Raw genomic sequence first — 21,604 nt, forward strand, 5'->3', positions numbered from 1 at the left:
GCTCAATTCCTTTGACGTCAAAGTGGTCGGCGTTTGTTTTTGTTTTGGTGGAAGAATCTTTGACATTATCGCAATGATAACTAAGTATCATATGATTAGTTTTTTCTTTTTATTTCATTTTTTTTCTGCTCTTTTGTTTATTATTTCTGTCAAATGGGGTTTCTGCGTTCTATGTTAATGGGCTTGAACTTTTGATTCCCTAGTCAACTGTGTTTTCGTTTGACACCTTTTATGATGTTTTATTTCGCATTTCGCATTGTTATTGTTTTCGTTTCAGTGTATTATGCCTGAACAGCTGTTGTTGGCATTTTTGCGGCCAGGCACGTGTCGACGTTTTGTTTAGGTTGTTAACATTTCAAATTTGCATCTTATTTATGGCGCGAGATGTACAATATTGAAACAGAAAGAGATGTGTAGAGGAATTGCAAAAACTTGCATTGCAAAAAAAGAAATTAACAGGCAAAAATTTAAATTTATTTATGTAAATTAAAAACAGCTTAAATATCCCATGAAAATGTTGTGGCTTATCATAAAAAGTATTTGATTGTCAGCAAAAAATAATTAAAGCGTCATAAAAGTCACCTACGAGTTGCTAAATCAACTTTTCAAAAGTCTGATTTATGGGACAAGTCTTTCATATTGAGATACTCAATAGGATCGTCTAGAGATAAGATAATAAAAATTGGCATGTGCATGTGCAAGAAAAAGTTTCTAACAGAATTTAAATTTGAGTGCCAAAAACTCTTTCAATCTTGAGATTTACTACAGAAATAAATATCTGAAGAACTATTAGAGATAGAGTTATGAAACTTTTTAAAATAAATAAAAACAATTAACGAAAATTCATAAGCGATAATTGAATATAACAGCAAATATATTTGTAGTATATTTGCTACATACACATATAAAAGATCAAAAGAAATGCTTCACATCCAAATATAGAAACATATTTCAAAGAACTTTGTCCCACAAAAAAATTATTTAGCCATTAGAGAGCCAGAAGTCAAAAGTAAAACAGTTTGAATGAATTTTTTGCTTGTAGGTCGAAATTCTGAAATTTATTTTATTTATGTCTGTCAGATGATACAATCATATGATGTGCTTACGCCTGGCAATGTTTCAACATTGCTTTTTATCTTACAAAATTATAAGCAAATAAAATAAATAAAATATTGCCCGACTTTTGAGAAACATACAAAATTATATATATTTATATATATTTATGTATATGTTTTATATATAAGAGTTCATATATATTCGGATAGACAGTTCGATGGCCCAAGGTTGGTCTGAAAAATAAACACAGCTACAATGAAACATGTAAACATATGTAGAATTTCTAGAAATATATATTTATATATGTATGCATATACGTAAGTTATATGCCATCCACTGATCGCTGCCATCAGAGTTCTATTAATTGCTCTGACTCAGATTTTTGCTTTAATAACTTTGGCTTTGGATTTTTTCTCAACTTTTATTAATTACTTTGAATTACTGAGAATTTAAGCAATATATAGATATACATACATATGTATATGTAGTACATATATACATTTTTAACATCCAAAATGCAATACCCATCTATCTTTGGGGGCCTGATTCGTGAATCATTTGAAAGGCATTTTCTTGGTTGGAGGCGACGAAACTTGCGTCATAAATCGAACTGCAAGAACAAAATGTGTGCCAAACGAAACATAAAATACAGCAAAAGTGAGAAAGGAGGAATATTGAACGACTTGTAAATGCGCTGTAAAAAGTAAATCTTATTTGAGTTCAGAAAGTTGATAGTTAGTACGATATACCCTGTTAAATAACAATTTTTTTTGTACAGTTAAAGGGGCTTAGGTACTTACACTTATTTATATCGACTCAGGTGCCGTTGTGCACCCACTGTAAATGTCAACTGTAAAGCAGCCTTTATGCACGCTCTCTTTTTGTGCAATGCTTTGTGCTCCGCTAATGTAACGGTAATAGCATTGTATAACCAGTGTACATGCATGCCAGCTTATAGCCATTGTACGGTTACAGGGTATTAAGCAACGGTGATCGTCTGAGTGACTGCACTGAATGGAGGAAATGGCGCTGCCCACGCGACCAGCAACGACAACGGTGACGGTGACGGCGACAGCGACGGCAGCTGCGACGCCCTCACGCTGCTTTTTCGGGGCCGCTGTCGTTGCTGTTGTTGCTGCTGCTGCTTTTGTCGTCATACCTGCCTGCGCCTCTGCCTCTCTCTATTTCTCTCTCTTGCTCTCTGCTCGACGCTCGCTCCAATTCGCCGCAAGTGACGCGCGCAGTTAGCTGTTGCTGCTGCGTTCTGTGCTTATCAGGCAGCGTGGGCTTACTCTCGCACTCAGCTATCCATCTCTGTCGCACGCCTTGTAAAGACTCGGCAAAGTGGGGGCAAAATGAGCGAAGAATTCGCATTAATAAATCTGCATTAATGAAATTTATATTGTTTAGCCGGTCATACAATATATCTAAATTTTTGGCAGCGATGCAAACAAATTCCATTAATTGCCATTCAAATAGAGAAACATAAATTAGACTATAGATACATACATACATATATAGATTATATAGGTACATACATATGCATATACACTTACATATATATATATGTATGTATATGCTCTTATGTACAGCGCCCCCACATTATCAGCAATGTGACAAGCTCTTTTACTTGCTCGCTCATTAGCTCTCATTCTTTATCTCTCTCTGTCTCTCATTTGAGTGTAGTCTCTGTTTATTTATGTTTTTCCCTTTGGCTTGTGCTCTGCGCTTTGTTTTAGTTGATTATTAGTTTCTTGCCTTTTCTGTTTTTGTACTCAATTTAGCTTTGCTTTGCTTTGCTCTGCTCGCGTGCACAGCTGGTGGAAAATTTTCCAGGCGCTTAATATAAAAGTATATAGAATTAAAATTGATGCTTAAATCCCAAACGGCAGCCTCTTAAACCCTAGACAATGAGGGGGACCGACAGTGCGAGAGAGAGAGAGAGAGCGAGAGAAAGAGAGAGAGTGAGAGAGACGGAGAGGTAGAGGTAGAGGTAGAGTAGAGCTGGCGTTGGCAGCAAACGAACAAAGTGCGCTGTGGCGCCTGCATAAATGATTTTGTTATTGTTCTAGGTGAAGTGCAGTTGTTTTCGTAATTTCCCTTGCATAGGGTATTTACACAATGATTCAATGTAGCCCATTGTAACCCAGCTCGTAGTGCAGCTATTATGGCGAAATTCAGTATGTGCGTTGCCTATGGCTAGACCTAATATATATAGTTGAATCTCTCCTAATTGGCTGACTATATGTCTATATGTCTATATGTATAAAAACATTTTCTTTTGTCGTACAATAGAGTATTCAATTCGCGATCAGTTTTTGACTTCTGTTGCGTTTTGTTTTGCTGTAGTATTTGTTAATTACCCCTGCTAAAACGTAATCTTAAATTATGGGAGAAATACTCGTAGGCATAGTTGTTGCGGTAGACGCCGGCCTCCGGAACACAATTACAAATTATTGGAATTACGTATTGCTAATTTTAACGAGTTTACTTTGCTTTTAAGTGTTTGCAGTTTGACAGAGTAATAACAATAATATGGATATTTGCTCGAATTCCCTATTTAGAGCAGAGTTTTCCCAAGAGATTAAACTTATTTAATTTAGTAGTATATCTTAGGAACACTTCAGTCAAGTCGAAACTTGAATAATATAATAGAATATGATAAGTATATGGGGATTTTTTTTCTAATCACATAATGCTTATATATGGCTACTCGATAATCTAACATTTTGTCTCTAGGGAATGCCCCTGATGATAAGCCATTTTCGAGCGCGTCTAGCTGTCATTTATATTTGGTGTCTTGCCTCCCTTTCTTTTCGCATATCTTTTCCTCCGTTTCGAATTTCAATTTCGCAGGAAACGCCATCTTTATGTTTTATAGCAGTAAAGCTTTTTTTCCGTTGCTTTTCTTATATATGTATGTATATGTGGATTTATATACATATTTTTTGTTTATTAATGTGCAACGTCTTGCAATAATTTGATTATTGTAAACATATCCGTACCCGATTCGAGCCACCGCGTGCCCCGCAGGCATCGTCTTACAATTTATGCTGTGCTTGGCACCCCCTACCATTGCCCCTCCCCCGAAAAGGAATCGAGTTAAAACCCCTTTCCCGTTCCCCAGACACAAGCCAAAGACCGAATCCGCTCGCCTTGACTGTATGCTGCCTGCCTTTTCTGGAGAAATGAAATTAATATACAGAATAAACAAGTTGGCCCGCTTGTTTATTCTGTTAAGAAACAACGAAACGAAAAAGGGAATTTTAAATTCAATTTTTTTTTTTATGAAATTTCGATTTGATTTCTGATTTCTGATGCGTTTCATTTTGTCGTGGCGTGTGGCAAACGTGTGAACCTGCAAATCGCTTGGAGTTGCGTTTTAAGTTGAGTGCAATTGAAATATGAGCTATGAATATGAAGTGTGAACAGTGGAGACTTTGTATTAAATAATATATAAATATTTAGAGAGTAATTGAATTACTGGACAAGTAATGGACTTAGCTGTGCTTTGTGTTTGCTAAGGAAAAGGTGAAATATATATGTGTTTTATTATAATATCATACGAGAATGATATATACTTTATAATATGCCAAAATGCTAAATCAGTTTAAATTTAATTCTTATTTGGATTTATTTTTTAATGAATTGACATTTTTTTTTTTTTTTGCTTAAGATGCTGTAGAAAATAATAATAATTTAATAATTTTGCTTCACGTGATTTGCCTTAATTGTTTTTTATGGCTTTTTCTAAGACTGCTTCTAGTTTTAAAACTTGTTTCAGCTCGAATTATGGTTTATATTTTTTAATTCTTTTATTTCTCTACTAATAAGGGGAACAAAAAAATTCTAAATTTATTTCTACATCTTCTCTTTAGGCGTCTAGTAGTAGTCTATTTATTCTCGGACAGTATTTCCCTATATATTTCTCTTTTTTATTTATTCTATGTACTATTGCTCATACATTTGTTTTTGGGTTTCTTAAGATCTATGGATGCTACACACTTAGCCTTGGCATCAAGCATCTGGCTTTTGCAATACAAAAAGTTTGATTGATATGAAACATTCACGCATGAGATCTATACTTTTTTGCTCTTTACTGAAAATTTCTATTTCATTGATAGATACAAATTAAAAAAAAAAAAAAAAAAATAATAATAATAATAATAAAAATATCACACATCTATATTTGATTATCTTATCCTTTTGGAACATAATATCTTTATCTCTGCACTTCCTATAAAGCATCTTAGCTAATTGCTGCCCAGTTCAAATCCTGAACTTTTTTCAGGTATTCCATTTGACCTATTTCTCCATGCCCGATTTAATACGAAAAACTGCTGCTCATTTATAATGTATTTTTCTGGCTCATGAGTTCACAGCACGCCACAAAATAAACAAACAAAGTAATTACAAGTGCCAAGTGAGAAGCACAAATTTTTCCAAACTTTTAAGTTTACCATAAAAAAATACACACACACACACACACACAGAGGCAGAGAACAGCTATGCTAAATATCTTTAAGTGTATGCAAATAAATATTGAAAAATTTCCAAGATATATAAAATATGCATATTATGATTATTATTGTTATTAATGCTATTGTTGTTGTTGTTGTTGTTGTTGTTGTTGTTGTTGCGGGGGGTGTATTTGCACACCTTGGTCATGGTGATGCGCTCAAATAAGAGCCGAATTTTGATACCAATTCCGTGTTGCTTATTTATCTAGATGATTAAGTTAATTATCTGTGATGACATTTGCAATTCAAATTGAAATTCGCATGTAAAAAGTTTCCGCACTGCCGGCCTATTTGTTGATGTTTATAGGTTTATATAGTCAAATATTATTGAGGCTGGAAATTTTAGATCTTGTCTTGTCTTTTAACTGTTGCACATCCTATCTTACTTTATTTATTATTATTATTTTTATTTTTACTTTTTTTCAATGACACGTAACATCTGCGTGTACGCCAATTCATCAACAAACTAATTAACACTTGACTCGAGACCGCAGAGCCGAAACAGAAAGATTCGAAACTTAGAGAATGTATCATTCGCTTTGGGCACCGAAAGTCTAGTTGGCAACAGTTGCTTGTTAGCGTCTTGGCGGCTAATTGATTTGCTCATAGGGATAGGTAAGGGTTCCCCAAAACTTATATACTTAGAGATACAAAACTGATAAGTCTGATTCTTTCTTGGAATTGGAATTGTTTTCGCTAGATAGCGAGAAATATAGATAAGTCTTGGCGTGATAAATGTAGCGCACACAGATAAGACAAATGATTAATGAGATTTCCATTTGGACTTTTGAGGTTAATTGCGTGGCGCTAAGTAGACAAAAGTTCAAGACGACGCTTGGGTCAAATTGGCAAACAGATGTCTAGAGATTTTTATGATAAGTCTGATGAGCAGAATGAAGCAAAGTTTAAGTGATTTTGGGAATTTTATATGAAGAAATGAGATGAAAAAAATGTTTAATTTAATTGTTGTTTATCCCAAGTTAAATAAATATAAGTTAAGCTTTGGATAACAGAGTTTCTTTTAAATGAGTCAAGTGATTGAGTCATTCAGTATATCATGATGAATGTGGTGCCCACTAGAGAACTCTGTACTAACTACTCTGCACTCTAAATTCCTGTCTCTCTAATCTTAACGAAAAAACAAAATAGTTATACCCTTATTTCCCATTTCAATGGGCTCAGGGTATAAAAATGGTAATCATATTTTATTTTATTTTTTTTTTCCAAAGAAATTAGACTTCTTAAAAATACATCTCATATATCATAAACTATACTATAGTTTTTTAATAGTTTTCTGTTTCTCTCAATGCCTATAGAACTTACCTTTCCCACGCCATAATCTTTGGACTTTTCGCAATTCACTTTTGGCAGATATTCAAATATTTGTATATTTGTTTGTGCTAAATTTAAATAGTCCATTTTTTTTAGCAGTTAAAAAATAGTAATGTAAAAAAATATATTGCAAAATAATTTTTTAATTTTTATATTGCGACTTAGTGGCACTTTGTTGCACGTGAGTGTGTGTGTGTATGAGAGAGGGAGAGAGGGAATTTGTTGATTAGATTTTCGCACATTGCGCAGCCGAGTGAAATGTGCTTTGCGTTAATTATTAAATATGAAAAATTGACGTCACTCAAGCCAAATGTAAAAATCAAATTTGTTGGCTTAGGTTCGAGTTCAGATATTGACCGGAAATTCTCTAGTGGCTGTACTCATGGAAAATTTCCTCGATTGCAATCACATTCACTGCTCTGGCATTTGAAAACAAGAAAACAAGAATAGAGCAAACAATTTCGATTTATCATATGTCACAGCAAAACAAAAAATTTCCACTTCTCAGCGGTGGCGTATGAGTAATATTGAGGTAAATAATTCTGTTGCTCCCATGTTTTGTGTATTATTTTTCAAATGCTGCTTTGAACTGCCCTGAACGCACAAATTTGACAGATTTTTATTGACAGTTTCGACTGTTTTTCTTTGCTGTTTGCTGTTTTCTTTTTATTTATTTTTTTTTTTCTCCTCTTTACTGGCCATGTTTGATTGCCATTTGTGTTTTGCTTGGGTTGATTGCACGGCTCAATGCAAAAGGACTTGGCGAATGCCATGCAGGTGGTCAAGGTTGATCGCTGACCAAACCGTCTCGGCTGCTCAGTCAAGGATAACTGAAGCCAAATTCGCATTTAATCTGACAGTTGCTAATGAGGGCTAGCTAGAAGAGAAATATTATCGCAACAAGCTCAAGAGAATGTTTGGACTTTACTTTAAAGTTGTTGCTTGAAATAAATACTGAAATGTGAAGAGTTGGGAATATATTTGTTGAATAAGTCTGTTTGTTTTTATACACTCTGAAACGGGAATACTTATTCTTGTTTATAACAAACTCGATTTCTTAAAGCCTACTACAAAAATTGTCAGTTTTAAGCTTTTATAGGTTCAGAGATCTACGCTTTCATTTCATTCATACGGACAGGCTTTTACCAAAATCTATGTACCCTTATTTTCCATTTTCACTGGGTTAAACATTTCTGTTTTAATTCTGTGGCAAATTCACATAATTCAAGACTTGAGTTCTTAATGAAAGAGCATTAAAAATGTTGAAATATTATGACAGAAAATATATTATATATAAAATATAAATATATATATATTCATATAAGCAGCAAAATGATTTTACCCACAATCTGCTAGCCAATTTGAATGAGTTCATTCTACATATCGCGCATCCGCCACATATAGCGCTAATTTGATGCCATTGTAAAATGTCAAGCATATTAAAAACTCATTTATTTTGTTACTTTTGTACGCATGGAATCGAAAACATATTTGGCATAATTAATTTAATTGAAACAGGAATTCGATATATGTATATACATATGTCACATTATTTATGATTGATAATCGCAAATTGCTTTTTATTTTTCTGGATAAAAATTGCATTTAAATGAAAATCGTTTGCAGATGTTGCTCTAAATGGGCTAGAGTTCGCAATTAACGTGGCATATTAATTAAAATCTTAAACAGATCCGTTATGGACCCTCGAGTGGGCATGGCTATAGCTATGACTATGGGCTGTGTCTGTGGGTGTGCGAAGATTGGTCAGGGAGTGTGTGCTCAATCAGCCGATTAATTGAACTGCACCCACAACAAGACAAACACACACACACACACACACACACACACACACACACACACACACACACACACACACACACACATACACACACATACATGTTTATAGACACATTCATGCACACTCTTACAGCATTCATTCATTCGTTTACACTCACAAGTCAAATGCAATCACTTGGATATTAAAGATGTGAGGGAGATAAACAAAATCATGTCTCTATGCGACTCTATAGACATGCTGCATATGGTGTTGGCATTGTATATATTTCTTATGTAAAAATAACTTGTATAAGGGGAACTTGATTTGTACTTAATAATTATATTTGGATATGATCCTATATATCTCCATATTATCTTAACTTTGGATGTTTATTATGATAATAAAACGAAAAAAAAAACAACATGCGGGTGTATGTAAATGTTATTTGAACAAAAATTCAATATATTTTTATTTAAATTGTTTAAATTGTATAATTTAAATTTAATTTAATTTTTTTAATTTGCATTTTCACGTGCAATTGGACTTCTCTAGCAAATATTAAAACTTGTAATATTATTAAATTATTTTTTATACATTTTTTGTACTGTTTTAATAGCCATATAATAATAGTTGTCATATTTAATCATTTAATATGCCAGTCAAGCAAAGCCGGCTAATGTTCTCTAATGATAGATCAAAAGATATCTATACAAAGTTTCACATATTTCATGTAACATATATTTGCATAAGTTTAAAATATTAAACATAATTGCCCAAACAAGTTTTAATATATGTGTATAGATATGTATATGTACATATATATATATGTATGTATGTATTAAAAAAAAAAAAAAACATTTCTCATTCCATTCATAAAATGCTTTAATCGTCTTACAGCCCTCGTTGCTGTTGCTATGCCAGGGTATATCTATATTTAAAGTAGCTCAGTTGGCTCCTGCTTGACGGCGAGCAGTTCTCTAGCCTTCTCGCTCTCACTCTCGCTATCAAGCGGGGGGCGTGTGGTGCTGTGGTGCTGTGGTGGGTGTGGCAGGCAGCCATTCACAGAAATTGCAGCGCTGGCGTCACAGAGTAGCTGCTGCTGCTGTTGTTGTTGTTGTTGTTGTTGTTGTTGTTGTTGTTACTGTTGCCTTTGTAGCTGAACAATTATATATAGAGGAGTGAAGTGCACTTGCAGCTGCCACAACTACATTTGCAACAACAACAACAACAATGGGCAACAACAGAGACAACAACTCGTATCATTTACTTGTTATTGTCTTAGAGCAAGTCGCGCGCGCGGTCCATTGAGCGAGTGAGTGACTGAATAAATGAATGAATGAATACGCAAAAGAAATGACACGATAATCAAACGGCAACAGCTACAGCTACAGCAACAGCAACAACAACTACAGCTACTCTCGCACTCTCTGTTATTAAGCTTACGAACTTGCGTGGCCAAGCCAACCCCTAAGCAGCGCTCGCTCCCTCCGCCTGCGATGTGTCTTTGACTCTTTCTCTCTTTTTTTTTTTTGTCTTTCATTTTTCTTCTTTTCTTTTTGTATTTCTTATTTTGCTATGTTTAGTTTGTGTATTGCACTTGTTGTTGTTGCTATCTCACTCACTCTGTCGCACTGGCCAGAGGTTCATTGACTGTTGTTGATTTTTATGGTTGACTTGAACTGAATGTGAATGTGAATGTGTGCGAATGCGAATGTGAATGTGAATGTGTGCGAATGCGAATGCGAATGTGAATACTATTGCAAATACGAGTATTTCTTGCTTTTAATTGCTTTAAATGTTGTCAGCTTTAAATCGTGACTACCTCAAGTGCAGCACTCAGGTGTGTTTGCATGTGTGTGTGTGTGTGTGCGTGTGTGCTTCTGTTTGTGCTGCAAAGTATGCAACACATTTGCCTGCGGCCAAGTGCCTGGACCTCTCCTCTGTGTGTGCAAGCGTGTTGAAAGCCATTCAACTGCCGGTTTGGCCCCCACCCCCCGGAAGCCTTGAAATACCCTTTAACCATTTGTAGCCCCGCCCCACAGGGCTGCCCTACACGTGTCCAGCGAACGTCGCTCGCTTTTTTGGCTTTGACTGCAGCTAAATAAATAACTACTTTGTCTTCATTAGCGCGTGGAACTTAAGCTTTGACGTCATGATCAAGTGCAAGTCACTAACGGTTAAATACCATTTTGATATACACTTTTTTGAGGGGCATTACCGTTATAAGATACACAATGTGAGGTTTATGAAGAGACATCTCTGTATATAGTTTATATATTCTTAGATCGTAAACAATAAATGTAAAATAATTATTATAATTTCAGAATATTTTTAATTTTATTATGTTATTGATGAGCTCTTTTATGGTTCCTAAGAATATAGTTATGTTCCTAAAAATAGTGGGACTATTTTATATAATCAAAATCACGATATCTGTATATCCTTAGGATAGTCTGTTGATGAAGATTTTTTCGTATTATTTTTTTTTTATAATTTTTTCTCAAAAGATTTTATATTATTATTTAAATTTATTTAGAGCTCTGTTCATAGAAGCAATAATGCTGTAACTTATAAATCTCTAGCCATTTGCAACTCTATATCAAATACATTTTGTATCAATGTGAAGTATATCTTACAGCTTTATAGACTGAATCTGCCTCAATGAGCATTCAGTTCCGCAAGTGTATTAAATATTCAACATGTCTGCCCTGCTAGACATTCTTTCCTGTGTTTTTTTAAGAATCTTTGTTCTTTGTTTCGAGCTAATTTTAGCCACTAAAACAAACAAGCCAAAAATATTTGTTCCCTTTTTTGTTCAACTAATTGCTGTTGCTGCGTGGCTGCTCAGCATATCTTCGCGTTAAAAATATACCAAAGTTCAAGGAAACTATGTGAAATGCAGATATGTATATCTGTATATATTGTACAAATATGAATAATATATTTAAATATTATTTATACTATACATATAATATATTTTCTTATCCATTAACTGGCCAAATTAATTGCTGGAACTCGAGCCTATGCCAAGGGGGATTCCTTGCTTGCAATCGTAAATGGCAGGGCGCTAATTAATATATAAAATATATATTCATTTATACATATATATATATTTGTATATACATATAATTTTATTGAGCGTGGGCTGATTTATCGGCTCACGTTCGCGTATTTTTTATTGTCACATAATTTAATTAATGATTTGTGTGCGAAGTTTACAATGTTTGCGGCACAATAAAATGTGTTTTTATACTCATTTTTTTATGGTTATATTTTATAAGTTATTGCAATTGTGGTTGTTGCAACTGTAGCATTATAAATTGAATAAATATTATAGTAATAACGTTAAAAAAAATACTTTTTTCGTAATAGAGGCAAATGTGGGACAGCAAAGACATATTGAAACTGTTGTATATCAAAATTTGTATGTATTTCCATGAGAATTAATGTGTGATATATTTTATCCCACATCATATATAATATATATATTATTATTTATATATGTAAATCATAATATATAAGACATAAATTCAACATGCCATGCCTTTGGCTACATATGTTGGTACATATAATATATATCTAAAAACATTTCCCTAACCAATCTCCACTCATTCTAAAAGACACACAAAACATGTGCAAAAAACCACAAAATTTGCTGAAAATCTGCATTTCTCTTAAACGTCTTCAAATTGCTTTTAATGGCAGCTGCTAATAATTGTATGCCGGGCTTAGGCCATAAGCAAATGGAGCATCGCATGCTGAGATTAAATAATATACTAGCTAGCCGCTCACACGGGGCGTATGCGTAATGTGTTGGACTAGCAGCAGCTGCTGGCACTGCTGCAGCAGCAGGCGCTGTCATGCGTTTGCCACACACATAAAATTATTTAATCAAAATCTTAAATGTGCCATTTAAATTCTTGGCAATGGCCAAATGCTTCCTAGCAACGCAGCCACACCACGCCCAACTCCCTGGCCTGTGCGCCTTCGAGCAGTTGCTGAAGTCAGCCAAGTCGAGTCGAGTCGAGTCGAAGCGCTAGACAAACAAACTAATTTTGCCTCTGCTGCTGCTGCTGCTGCTGCTGCGGTTGCTGTGGTCTGACATGTTTCTGGTCTGCGGCCAGAGTCACAAGCGTTGAGTGGGCGCAATCAGCAATGCCACGCCTCATCCTCATCCTATATTTGACCTCAGCTACGGCCCGTCCAGGGCCTCAGTGCGCTTAGCTTAGCTCAGCTCGGCTCTCTCTCTCTCTCTCTCTCTCTCTGTTTGTCTGTTTGTTTGGCAGTCAAAGCACGTTTGTCATTGGTAATTTTGAGCATGTCATAATGATAACTCAAACGCAAGACAAACACAGCGGGACGTCTGTCATTCAGGACATGTGGCCAGAGCTTAGCATTGCCCTCCATATAGCATGAATACAAACCAAATACCAAAAAATATTCATATGCATGTATGTGTGTATGTGTGTTTATACAGATAGATGACTTTGATGTCCGGCCTCAGTCAAAATTGACAAATGTGCTGCAGTTATTAAATTAGCCAAGCGCAAATATTTCGCATAGAAAAATTCATTTCCGAGATTGAATTCTCTGCAAAGCAATAAAGAAATCTTCAAACAAAATTGTTTCCCTTTTCAAGTACTTTGCGTATTAGCAAGAGTTTATTAAAATGCTGTCAGTATTTTATTTTTATTCTTTTGCTCTGTTGCGCGAGGGCATATGAAAAATAGGGTATTTGAAAGTGTGCCAAGCATGTTTTTTTTATAGTTTGTATTGAAGCTTAGAAGTTATTCTAGAAATAAAATAAATAAAAAGAAAATTGCTATATGCTTGAAGAAAACCTTCAGCTAATAGGATTTCTTATATATATATACTTAGAAGCAATCGATCTGCTTAACTTTTATGAATCTCTTCCTCTGGGAATATTCATTTCAATATTATTTATTTATTATCTCAGATCTACCTCAAGGCAACAGATTTTGCCAAAATGTTCCTCCACCATATGTACAGGGTATCTTTAGTTCATATCAAACTCTGCGCTCGCCTGACTTCCTTATTCCTTGACTCTATTACTGCTCAGCAATGCGTGGCAAGAGAGAAACAGAGCTGACGGGAAGCTTGATGCGGTTTGGGAAGCGCGTGGGAGCGCGTCTGGTGGAGCTTCGACTGTGCAGGGAGGGGAGTTGAATAAGTTTGCTACAAAAAAAGATTTATGATAGCAAAACTAGCTGGCAACGCCTTTTAAAGCTCCTTTACATACGAAGACGCCGCTGGCACCGCCTCTACCTCTGCCCCTGCCTCCGCTTCTGTCTCTGCTCCTGCCTCTTGGCGCATACAATTTCAATATTTCTTCATCTAAGAAACCGAGCAAACTGAAAACGCGAGCGAGTATAAATTGAAAATCTTACTCAAGTTGCCTGCCAGACGGCGTGCGCCGCGAACATTTTCTCGGGTTTTGTATTAAATTGGAAATGTGATAGGCGAAGAAAGTTGCTAGTCAAGAAGAAATGTCTAAAAAGAAATTGTTGAAAAATGTATACGATTTTTCGTTTGTTGTTTTTCGTTTTTGTTTTAGTTGTTTTATTTTTTTCGTTTTGTGCAATAAATAAATAACGCAATTATTGCGCATACGACGCGTGGCCGACTTTAACGAGTGTTTGGGGCCCCCACCTCTCCCCCGGGGCCCCCTACCTACGCTGTACATCAACATTGCATACAAGCCATTAAAATTAGCTATAATTAAAGTCGTTCGCATGAAAACAGCAATTAGATTTCGTTTTTTATGCGTGCCGTATGCGAAATTACTCATACGCCGCGTGTGCTGCTCTATATGTTCGTGTGTAGATGTGTGTGTTTGTGTGTGTGTGTGGCGCATGCGGGCATTGAATAGGCTATCTGGCTATAGAATTAGCAATACGGTCGCTGCCCCTATGCATATGGTTCAGCTTGATTAAACGGAGATTAAATCATTAAAAATACTCACTTTATTATGTTGAGTTTAATTTGTATTATTCAGAGATTGGGCAATTTCAATTGTTTAAATAAAATAAAATAAAAATCAGAAATCGGAATCAATCTGTTAATCTTTGATTAATCTTTAATTTTGGTATTTTTTCTAGTATTTAAATATACGTTAAAAAGTTTCTACTATTTAAACTACATTTTTCTTTGGCTTTTTTCTTAAAAAATCTCTCGATCTTTTGTAGTTATCTGACTATTTTTATTTTAAGTGTCTATTCAATTGCCAGATAAATGGGAAAAACGTTTATGGGCCAACCATTTGTGACCTTCGAAACGCGCCTGACTAGGCGGCACAACTACAACCACACATATGCATATAAAATCATTCAATTGGCAGCGCGCGTCATAACAATAAAAACGACTACATAAATGCAGGCAGCAGCCATATACACTATATAAGTATATGTATATATATGTGTATATGGCTTATATATTAAAGTTTTGATAGTTAAATGTCAAAGCAGCCGGCATTAGCTCCATTTACAGTCGCTGCCAGACGGAACGGAACAGACACGCCCACTGTGCGCCCATGGTGTGGCCATAGTGTCTATGATTGTCTGTCCCGCTGTTCGTTCGCGTGTTTTTATGACAATCATAAAGTTGTAGGGGCCACGCCCACGCCCCCCACACCGCACAACTGTGCAGCCCATAAAAATTGCACATTTAAAGCCATCGGCAAATGGTCAGCGAAAAGCGCTTTTCCTAACTGAATTCAATTCATAATTTCTCATTTAATAGCGGCGCATTTGCTGACAAAAAATAATAAATAAATAAATAAATGCAACACTTTAAATTATAACTGTGAAAAGTGTTAGAAGCATCAGATGAAGCAGAGTGTGTGAAAGAGTGTATGAGTGTAAGGGCGTGAGAATGTGGGCGTGTGAGGGCCTGAGGCGACTGACAAAGGCAGCGTCTTCGCCGTCTGCTGCAATTTTTGATAAGAGCCATTTTTATCAAGATGTTTACCCGGGCTGCGGCGTCTGCCTTTGATTGTCTGAGTTTTGGCTTTTGTTTTGCCCATGGCCCTAATATATTTTTGTATACTGTCTAAGGGTATTCTGCACAAGTCAAGCAGCATGTGACAAGGGTTAACAGGGTATAGAAATGTGGCTGAGCATTGTATATATCGTATAAATATATCGAGCATGTTGAGGGATAATAATTTTATAAAGAGTTATAGAACCTTTAGGGTTCCAAAACGAAAAATTCCTTAATTACTTTGCCTTAAACAGCTGACTTAGGAATCATGACTTATTTACAATCAGGATAGGGTCTATTTACCCACCTTAGTGTCGGCTCAGAAATTTTATTCAATGAGCTTCGTTAGAAAAAATCATAATGATATTCAAGCAATAAATTAATCGGCAAAAGTATATTGACAAAATAAAATATGTGTATTTTCAAGTTCAGCTCTTTAAAGGATTTATGAAGAATTTTTGCTGGCATTTAATAGAATAAATATTTATTCACAGTAATTTAAAAATATATTAAATAATAGTAAATTCCGGTTATGGCACACGTATTATCTTAAAGCTGGCGAATATAAAAAACGTGAATAAATAAAGTTTCTGATGTGCAAAATTAGCATAAATAAAGAAATATTTCTATTTATTTTCTTTAATTATTCACATTAAATTTAATATAAATATTTTTAACAGCCGGAATTCAGACTTTATTGTCGTTGCAAATATAACAAAATTTAAGTAAAAAATTGAAATATCTTTCACATGCTCAATTGTAACGTCTACTTGATCCTAATGCTAGTTAGAGTATTTTCACTTTGCCAAATTCCTCAACACTCATTTGATTATTTCTTTTATTATTATTTACAAGTTTTATGTGTTCTTGTCACTTTGCCAGACAGTTTTTGTTGTATGTGATGCTGCTGCTGTTGCTTGTTGTGATAATAATTGAATGCACGAGCAGTGGAATGTGATAATGAGATTTATTGTTTATTTACACAATTATTATTATTAAAGGCAGCAGCTCAATTCGGATGCTGCTTAACCTGACTCCAGAGCTGGTTATGTGTGCGTTTTCTACACGCATACATATCTGTAACTTTTCACATCTGCTCTCGCACTGGTATATATTTTATTATTATAATTTATGCATAAAAATTCTTTAGCTACAAATTGTTAATTCGCAGACTGGCGCTAAAAGTCCACGCCAAAGCTGTTGCCATATCACGCTTACGATGCGTTGCCAAAGCTTAGCAAAAAAAAATAATAATAATAATAATAATAATATTAATAAAACTATGTTTCACTCACAACAATAACAACGCACTATAGTCGTAGCCAATAACTGTACAAGCAGGCAACAGGTTATTGATTCAACAATTGAAACATTTGTGAATGCAAATGGTATCCAGGCTCTGGTGAGGTCCACTCGCCGAGTCCTCCGTCCTTCACTAATCGATGCTCAAGTTCGTGACGCGTTTGTCGCCGCCGCCTAATGACACTTACACCCACACACACACACATACATAGCAATTTTTGCACAGTGTATGTGTGTAGACATTGTTGTCTGTTTGCAGAGAGGAGAAGAGGCACAAAAAGACTCAAATGAAATGAAATGAATGAATAAAGAAAATGAAAAGGTCGACCCATTGAATGCCATGTACAAGCTCTGGTTACTACTATGTATACACTGTACAAAATAATATACCCACTAGCTAACTAAGCCCAGCTAGTCAGTCCATACAGATTCTTGGCTTTACTTGACACATCTAGTGCCAATTTTCGCTCAGTGTAGCATTGGTTATCTGTTATCTTAGCTGGCCGTTCGCAAAAAACTCTGGCGTGCGCCATTAATGAACATCGTTTGCTTAGCCAGACATGGACAGCCGGACAGTCGCCGTAGAGCCAACCCCTTCGCCTTGCCCCACACACTGTCCACAATTACTTTTACCTATGCTATTGACATAATGTAAGCGACCGAACCATTCTCACTATTTGCTAGATATGTGCATGTGTGCGTGTGTGTGTGTGTGTGTGTACATACTTTTATGTATTTCAGTGTCTGTGTGACGTTCTGCGGTTGTCGCCATTGGCATAAAAATAGTTTCTGTGGCCTGTCTGTGTGTGAGTGGTTTTTGTTTTTGTTCTTGTTCTTGTTGTTCTTGTTTTTTTCGTGGCTGTCTCTGCTGTGGTTACCCACCGGTTGCTAGGGGTAGATACGAGTACCAAGCATACCAAGCAGAGATACAGTGAGATACTGTGGCAAAAAATAGATGCAAATCGTTTAGGACTGAGCACAATTTTAATGGGCGACTGCGGTGCGTATGAGCAATGTGGCAATAAATTGCAAATTGCTGCAAATTCAAATACAAAATAAAATGTATTCGCCAATCATAGTCAGCATAGTCATCGTAGTCATCGCAGTCATCGTTGTCATAGTCACAGTATTAGTCGTAAACTAATTGATTAGTTCTTTTATGGCAACTTTATTTTTTACCCTTTCGATGTTGGCGTTTGTGTGTTTGTGTTTGTGTTTAATGGCCGCTAGCAGCGTCTACATCAAATAGTTCTTAAAGTTATTCAGTTGCGCCGAGTTGGCCGCAAAAAAAGTTTCTGTTCGCCTTTGGCTATTCAACGCAGCGCAGCGAACAACTATTTTTAAAATTTGTTGAGGCACTTTTCTCTGCTGCACAGCTTTGAGAACTTTAAAGGAAAACGCTCTGACTTTTATGCCATTGCATTTTTTAGAGTAAATTATTAGTTAACTAGTCAAATTGTTAATTTATGTTAATTTATAGAGGTTTATTTAGGGTTGCTTCTGAGTTTGATGATTTAATTAAATTTTTTTTTTTGTATTTTTTTATATTATATCTTATATAAATTATACTATCTCCTTATGCCATCTCTAACATTCCGGCTTTTGTTCTTAATAATTTTTAATTTCTACTTCTTCTTTAATATCATTCATACCATCCTCTATCTCTATCTCTTCTATCTTTCGTTCTTTCTCCCAGCTGCATTTTTTATCTGTTATTTGCCCTCATCTACACAGACCATTTTCCTACTTCTATCTTCCATCTCCAATTAGAAATCTTCTATATCTTATACATCTTCTATCCTTTGTCTTACATCTTCTATCTTTCGTCTGCTCTTCTTCTATATGGGTCCCTATTGTCTTCCATTAATTCCTTTTCAATCTTCAGTTGGTTATTTTCAACATTTCCTTGCTGCAGTCAGCAGTATATATATATTACTTGCATTTTGTAGACTTTGCTATTATACGCTGATTGTAATGCCTCATCACTTTTGATGGCTTTAACGGAATTCCATTAGAATTATTTACCCTTGTTCCGCCTTGTGGCAGCTGCTGTGGCAGCAATGGCCGCAGTCAGCATTTCAAACCGCATTTGAAATACAGACAATCAACTCGGATTACAAATGGAGGAGCAATGGCTGCTCATTGCAATTTAGCAATCAGCCAGAATCAACATCAATAGTTGGGCTAACAATGGTGAAATGTGCGAATGTTGCAACAATCCTTTTGCCAGCCACTTGCCACATGCCGCATGCCCCACTGATGTCTATTGTTGCCGACAACAACTGGTGGTGCTGGTGGTGCTTCTGGTGCTGCTGATGCTGCAGTAAAACGGAAATTAAATCATTTCCGCTGTCAACTTCTCAACGGGCTGCCAACAAGTGATGCAACAGCTGGCAGCAGCAGCTGAAATTAAATCACTGCACTCAAGATCTCTTCACTTCGAGAGTGCCAGCCAATAGTTGCCGTTAATTCAATACTCAATTGTCAATATACTAGATTGACTGACTGACTGAGTGAGTGAATGAATGCAGAAGTGCCTCTACTTGTGACTTGTTCACGTTTTCATGTTGTTGTTGCCCGTCAAATGCAAACAGATTGCAAGTTGCCAACCAAACTGAACCAGAACGAACCCAACCTAACCGAACCGAACACGAAACCGCAATCGAAACCCAGTTCTAAGCAAACCAATTTTCATGAAAGTTTTCAATTTTCCATATATGCTTATGCATCCTGTAAACAAAGGGTATCAAATGTGAGTGGAAAAGTATTGAAGTTAATAATAAAAAAAAAATTAAATAAATAAGTAAACAAAAATCTAAGAAATTTAAGAATTGATAATAATTATAAATTATTAATAATTATTATAAATTAATAATAATAATTATTATAGATTATTAATAAAGTTGACTAAGCTTTAATTTCTGTTAAATACTTCTTTAAATTTATATATACAGTTAAGAAAATAAATGCTGTTGAATAAACAGCTTTAAATTGTTTTTATCAAGTCATAAAACATTTTTACTTATAGATAGAATTTCTATTGTAGCTAGAATTGGTCACTTAAATTTTACAAAATTTATTTCTATAAATTTTTTAAAGGTATATAAATAGTGGAGAAGAGTATTATACATTAGTAGTTGGATAATTTTGTATATACTCTTCTCCACTATTTATATACCTTTAAAAAATGTATACTTTCTATTTAAAATAAATAGAAGCAAACTTTAAATAAGCTTATACGACTTCTCTGCATTGTTTGATTGAAGCTGTATTTGCTTTAGATTCTAGCCACAAAAGTGAATAACTTATTCATAAACTGTCATTCATTTCTACTTGTAATTTTTCTATATATTTAATTTATTTTGCATCTCACCTACTTTGGCACACATTAAAGTGTATTCCATAGTCTACTTCTCTATGCGCTTCTCTCTTTTTACTCCACTCTATTTGGCTTGTATTTGGCTGTGCGGTTCGAGCCATGTTGATTTTACTTAACTGACATTTCAGTGCCTGCCTTCACGTGGGCTGCATTGTCTGTCAGTCGTGGCGGCCCGCCCACGCTGCGCCCGCTGCCCTCGCGCCCCCCTCACCTGCTGTTAGCTGGTTGCTGGGGGGAGACCTTTTTGGCCTTTGTTTGTTTATCAATTGGCGTCGGTGTCTGCGTTGCATTTGGGCTGCGGCTTAAGTGTTAATTGAATTGCTCCAAGCCAAAAGCCGCAAAATGTAAAATGCAGCAGGAAATGGACAGCATACATATATAAAGAGTTAGCTGTGTGCAAAGCAAAGTAGGGACAGCTTCCGTATTCAATTTACAATAAATATAAAAAAAAAACCAATTGCCAACAGGTCTTGAAAGTGTCGCAGCACCAAGCTACAGTTCGAGCTCTTTAATATCAAACTCTTATCATAATAAGCACAAAATTTGTCTTAAATAAAATCAACAAATTTATTATGCAAGTGCAACAAAGTGCAAAGCCAAACAGTAATAAAAACAACAACGAGAACAACAACAAGCGCAACAAGATAAACAATAAACAATACCAAAGTCAACAAAATCCAACAAAATTTGACAAGAGTCCACGGAGCGGCCCTTTGGCCACACTAAAGCCAACAAAATTGAGTCCTCAACAACAGCGAAACCAAACAACAACAACAACAATTCAAGATACAATTTACGTTACGCGGCAGCTCTGCTCAAAGTTGAGAAAATTAAATTCATTAAAACGGAGGGTTTAACATTCGCATTGCTGGCGGGCCCCATGGGCCAAGCGGCAAGTATGTGTCGATTTCGTGGTTGTCGCTACAAAAACAAGAGCAAGAACAGCAAACAACAACAACAACAACAACAACAGCAGCAGCAGCAACAGCAACAGCAACAAACGCCAACTCACAGTCCGCAACAACTACAACAACAACATTATCAGCAGCTGGATACAACAGGTGAGAGAAAAATAGGAAAAAAAAAAAACTGAGCTCAAGATGACTTGGCGTTAAATAGAAAACTTGACTGCATTACGATTTGCACTACATATTTTGTCACACGTGAACAACAATGTTGAGCCAAAAACTTGTCTCTGGCCCATCGATCCATTGCCCTCGCAGCGCTAACCCAACATCT

At 35.6% G+C, this 21,604-nt stretch overlaps 1 protein-coding gene across 8 annotated transcripts in view; it reads left to right on the forward strand.

The window, feature by feature from the left end:
- Positions 1 to 21,604, forward strand: part of Pde11 (Phosphodiesterase 11) — a 94,147-nt gene that overhangs the window by 47,715 nt on the left and 24,828 nt on the right. For 3 of the 8 annotated variants that reach the window (XM_089258062.1, XM_030383857.2, XM_089258067.1), the window contains exon 2: positions 20,833 to 21,426. The exons of the other annotated variants lie outside the window; for them this stretch is intronic. In XM_089258062.1, the coding sequence (XP_089114188.1) occupies positions 21,246 to 21,426 (181 nt within the window). In that variant the 5' untranslated portion in view covers positions 20,833 to 21,245. The remainder of the gene's footprint in view (positions 1 to 20,832; positions 21,427 to 21,604) is intronic. 8 annotated transcript variants of the gene reach the window in all.

Source organism: Drosophila navojoa, chromosome 3, assembly GCF_054131105.1.
Source record: "Drosophila navojoa isolate 15081-1374.11 chromosome 3, UAZ_NAV_1.0, whole genome shotgun sequence".
Lineage (NCBI taxonomy): Eukaryota > Metazoa > Arthropoda > Insecta > Diptera > Drosophilidae > Drosophila > Drosophila navojoa.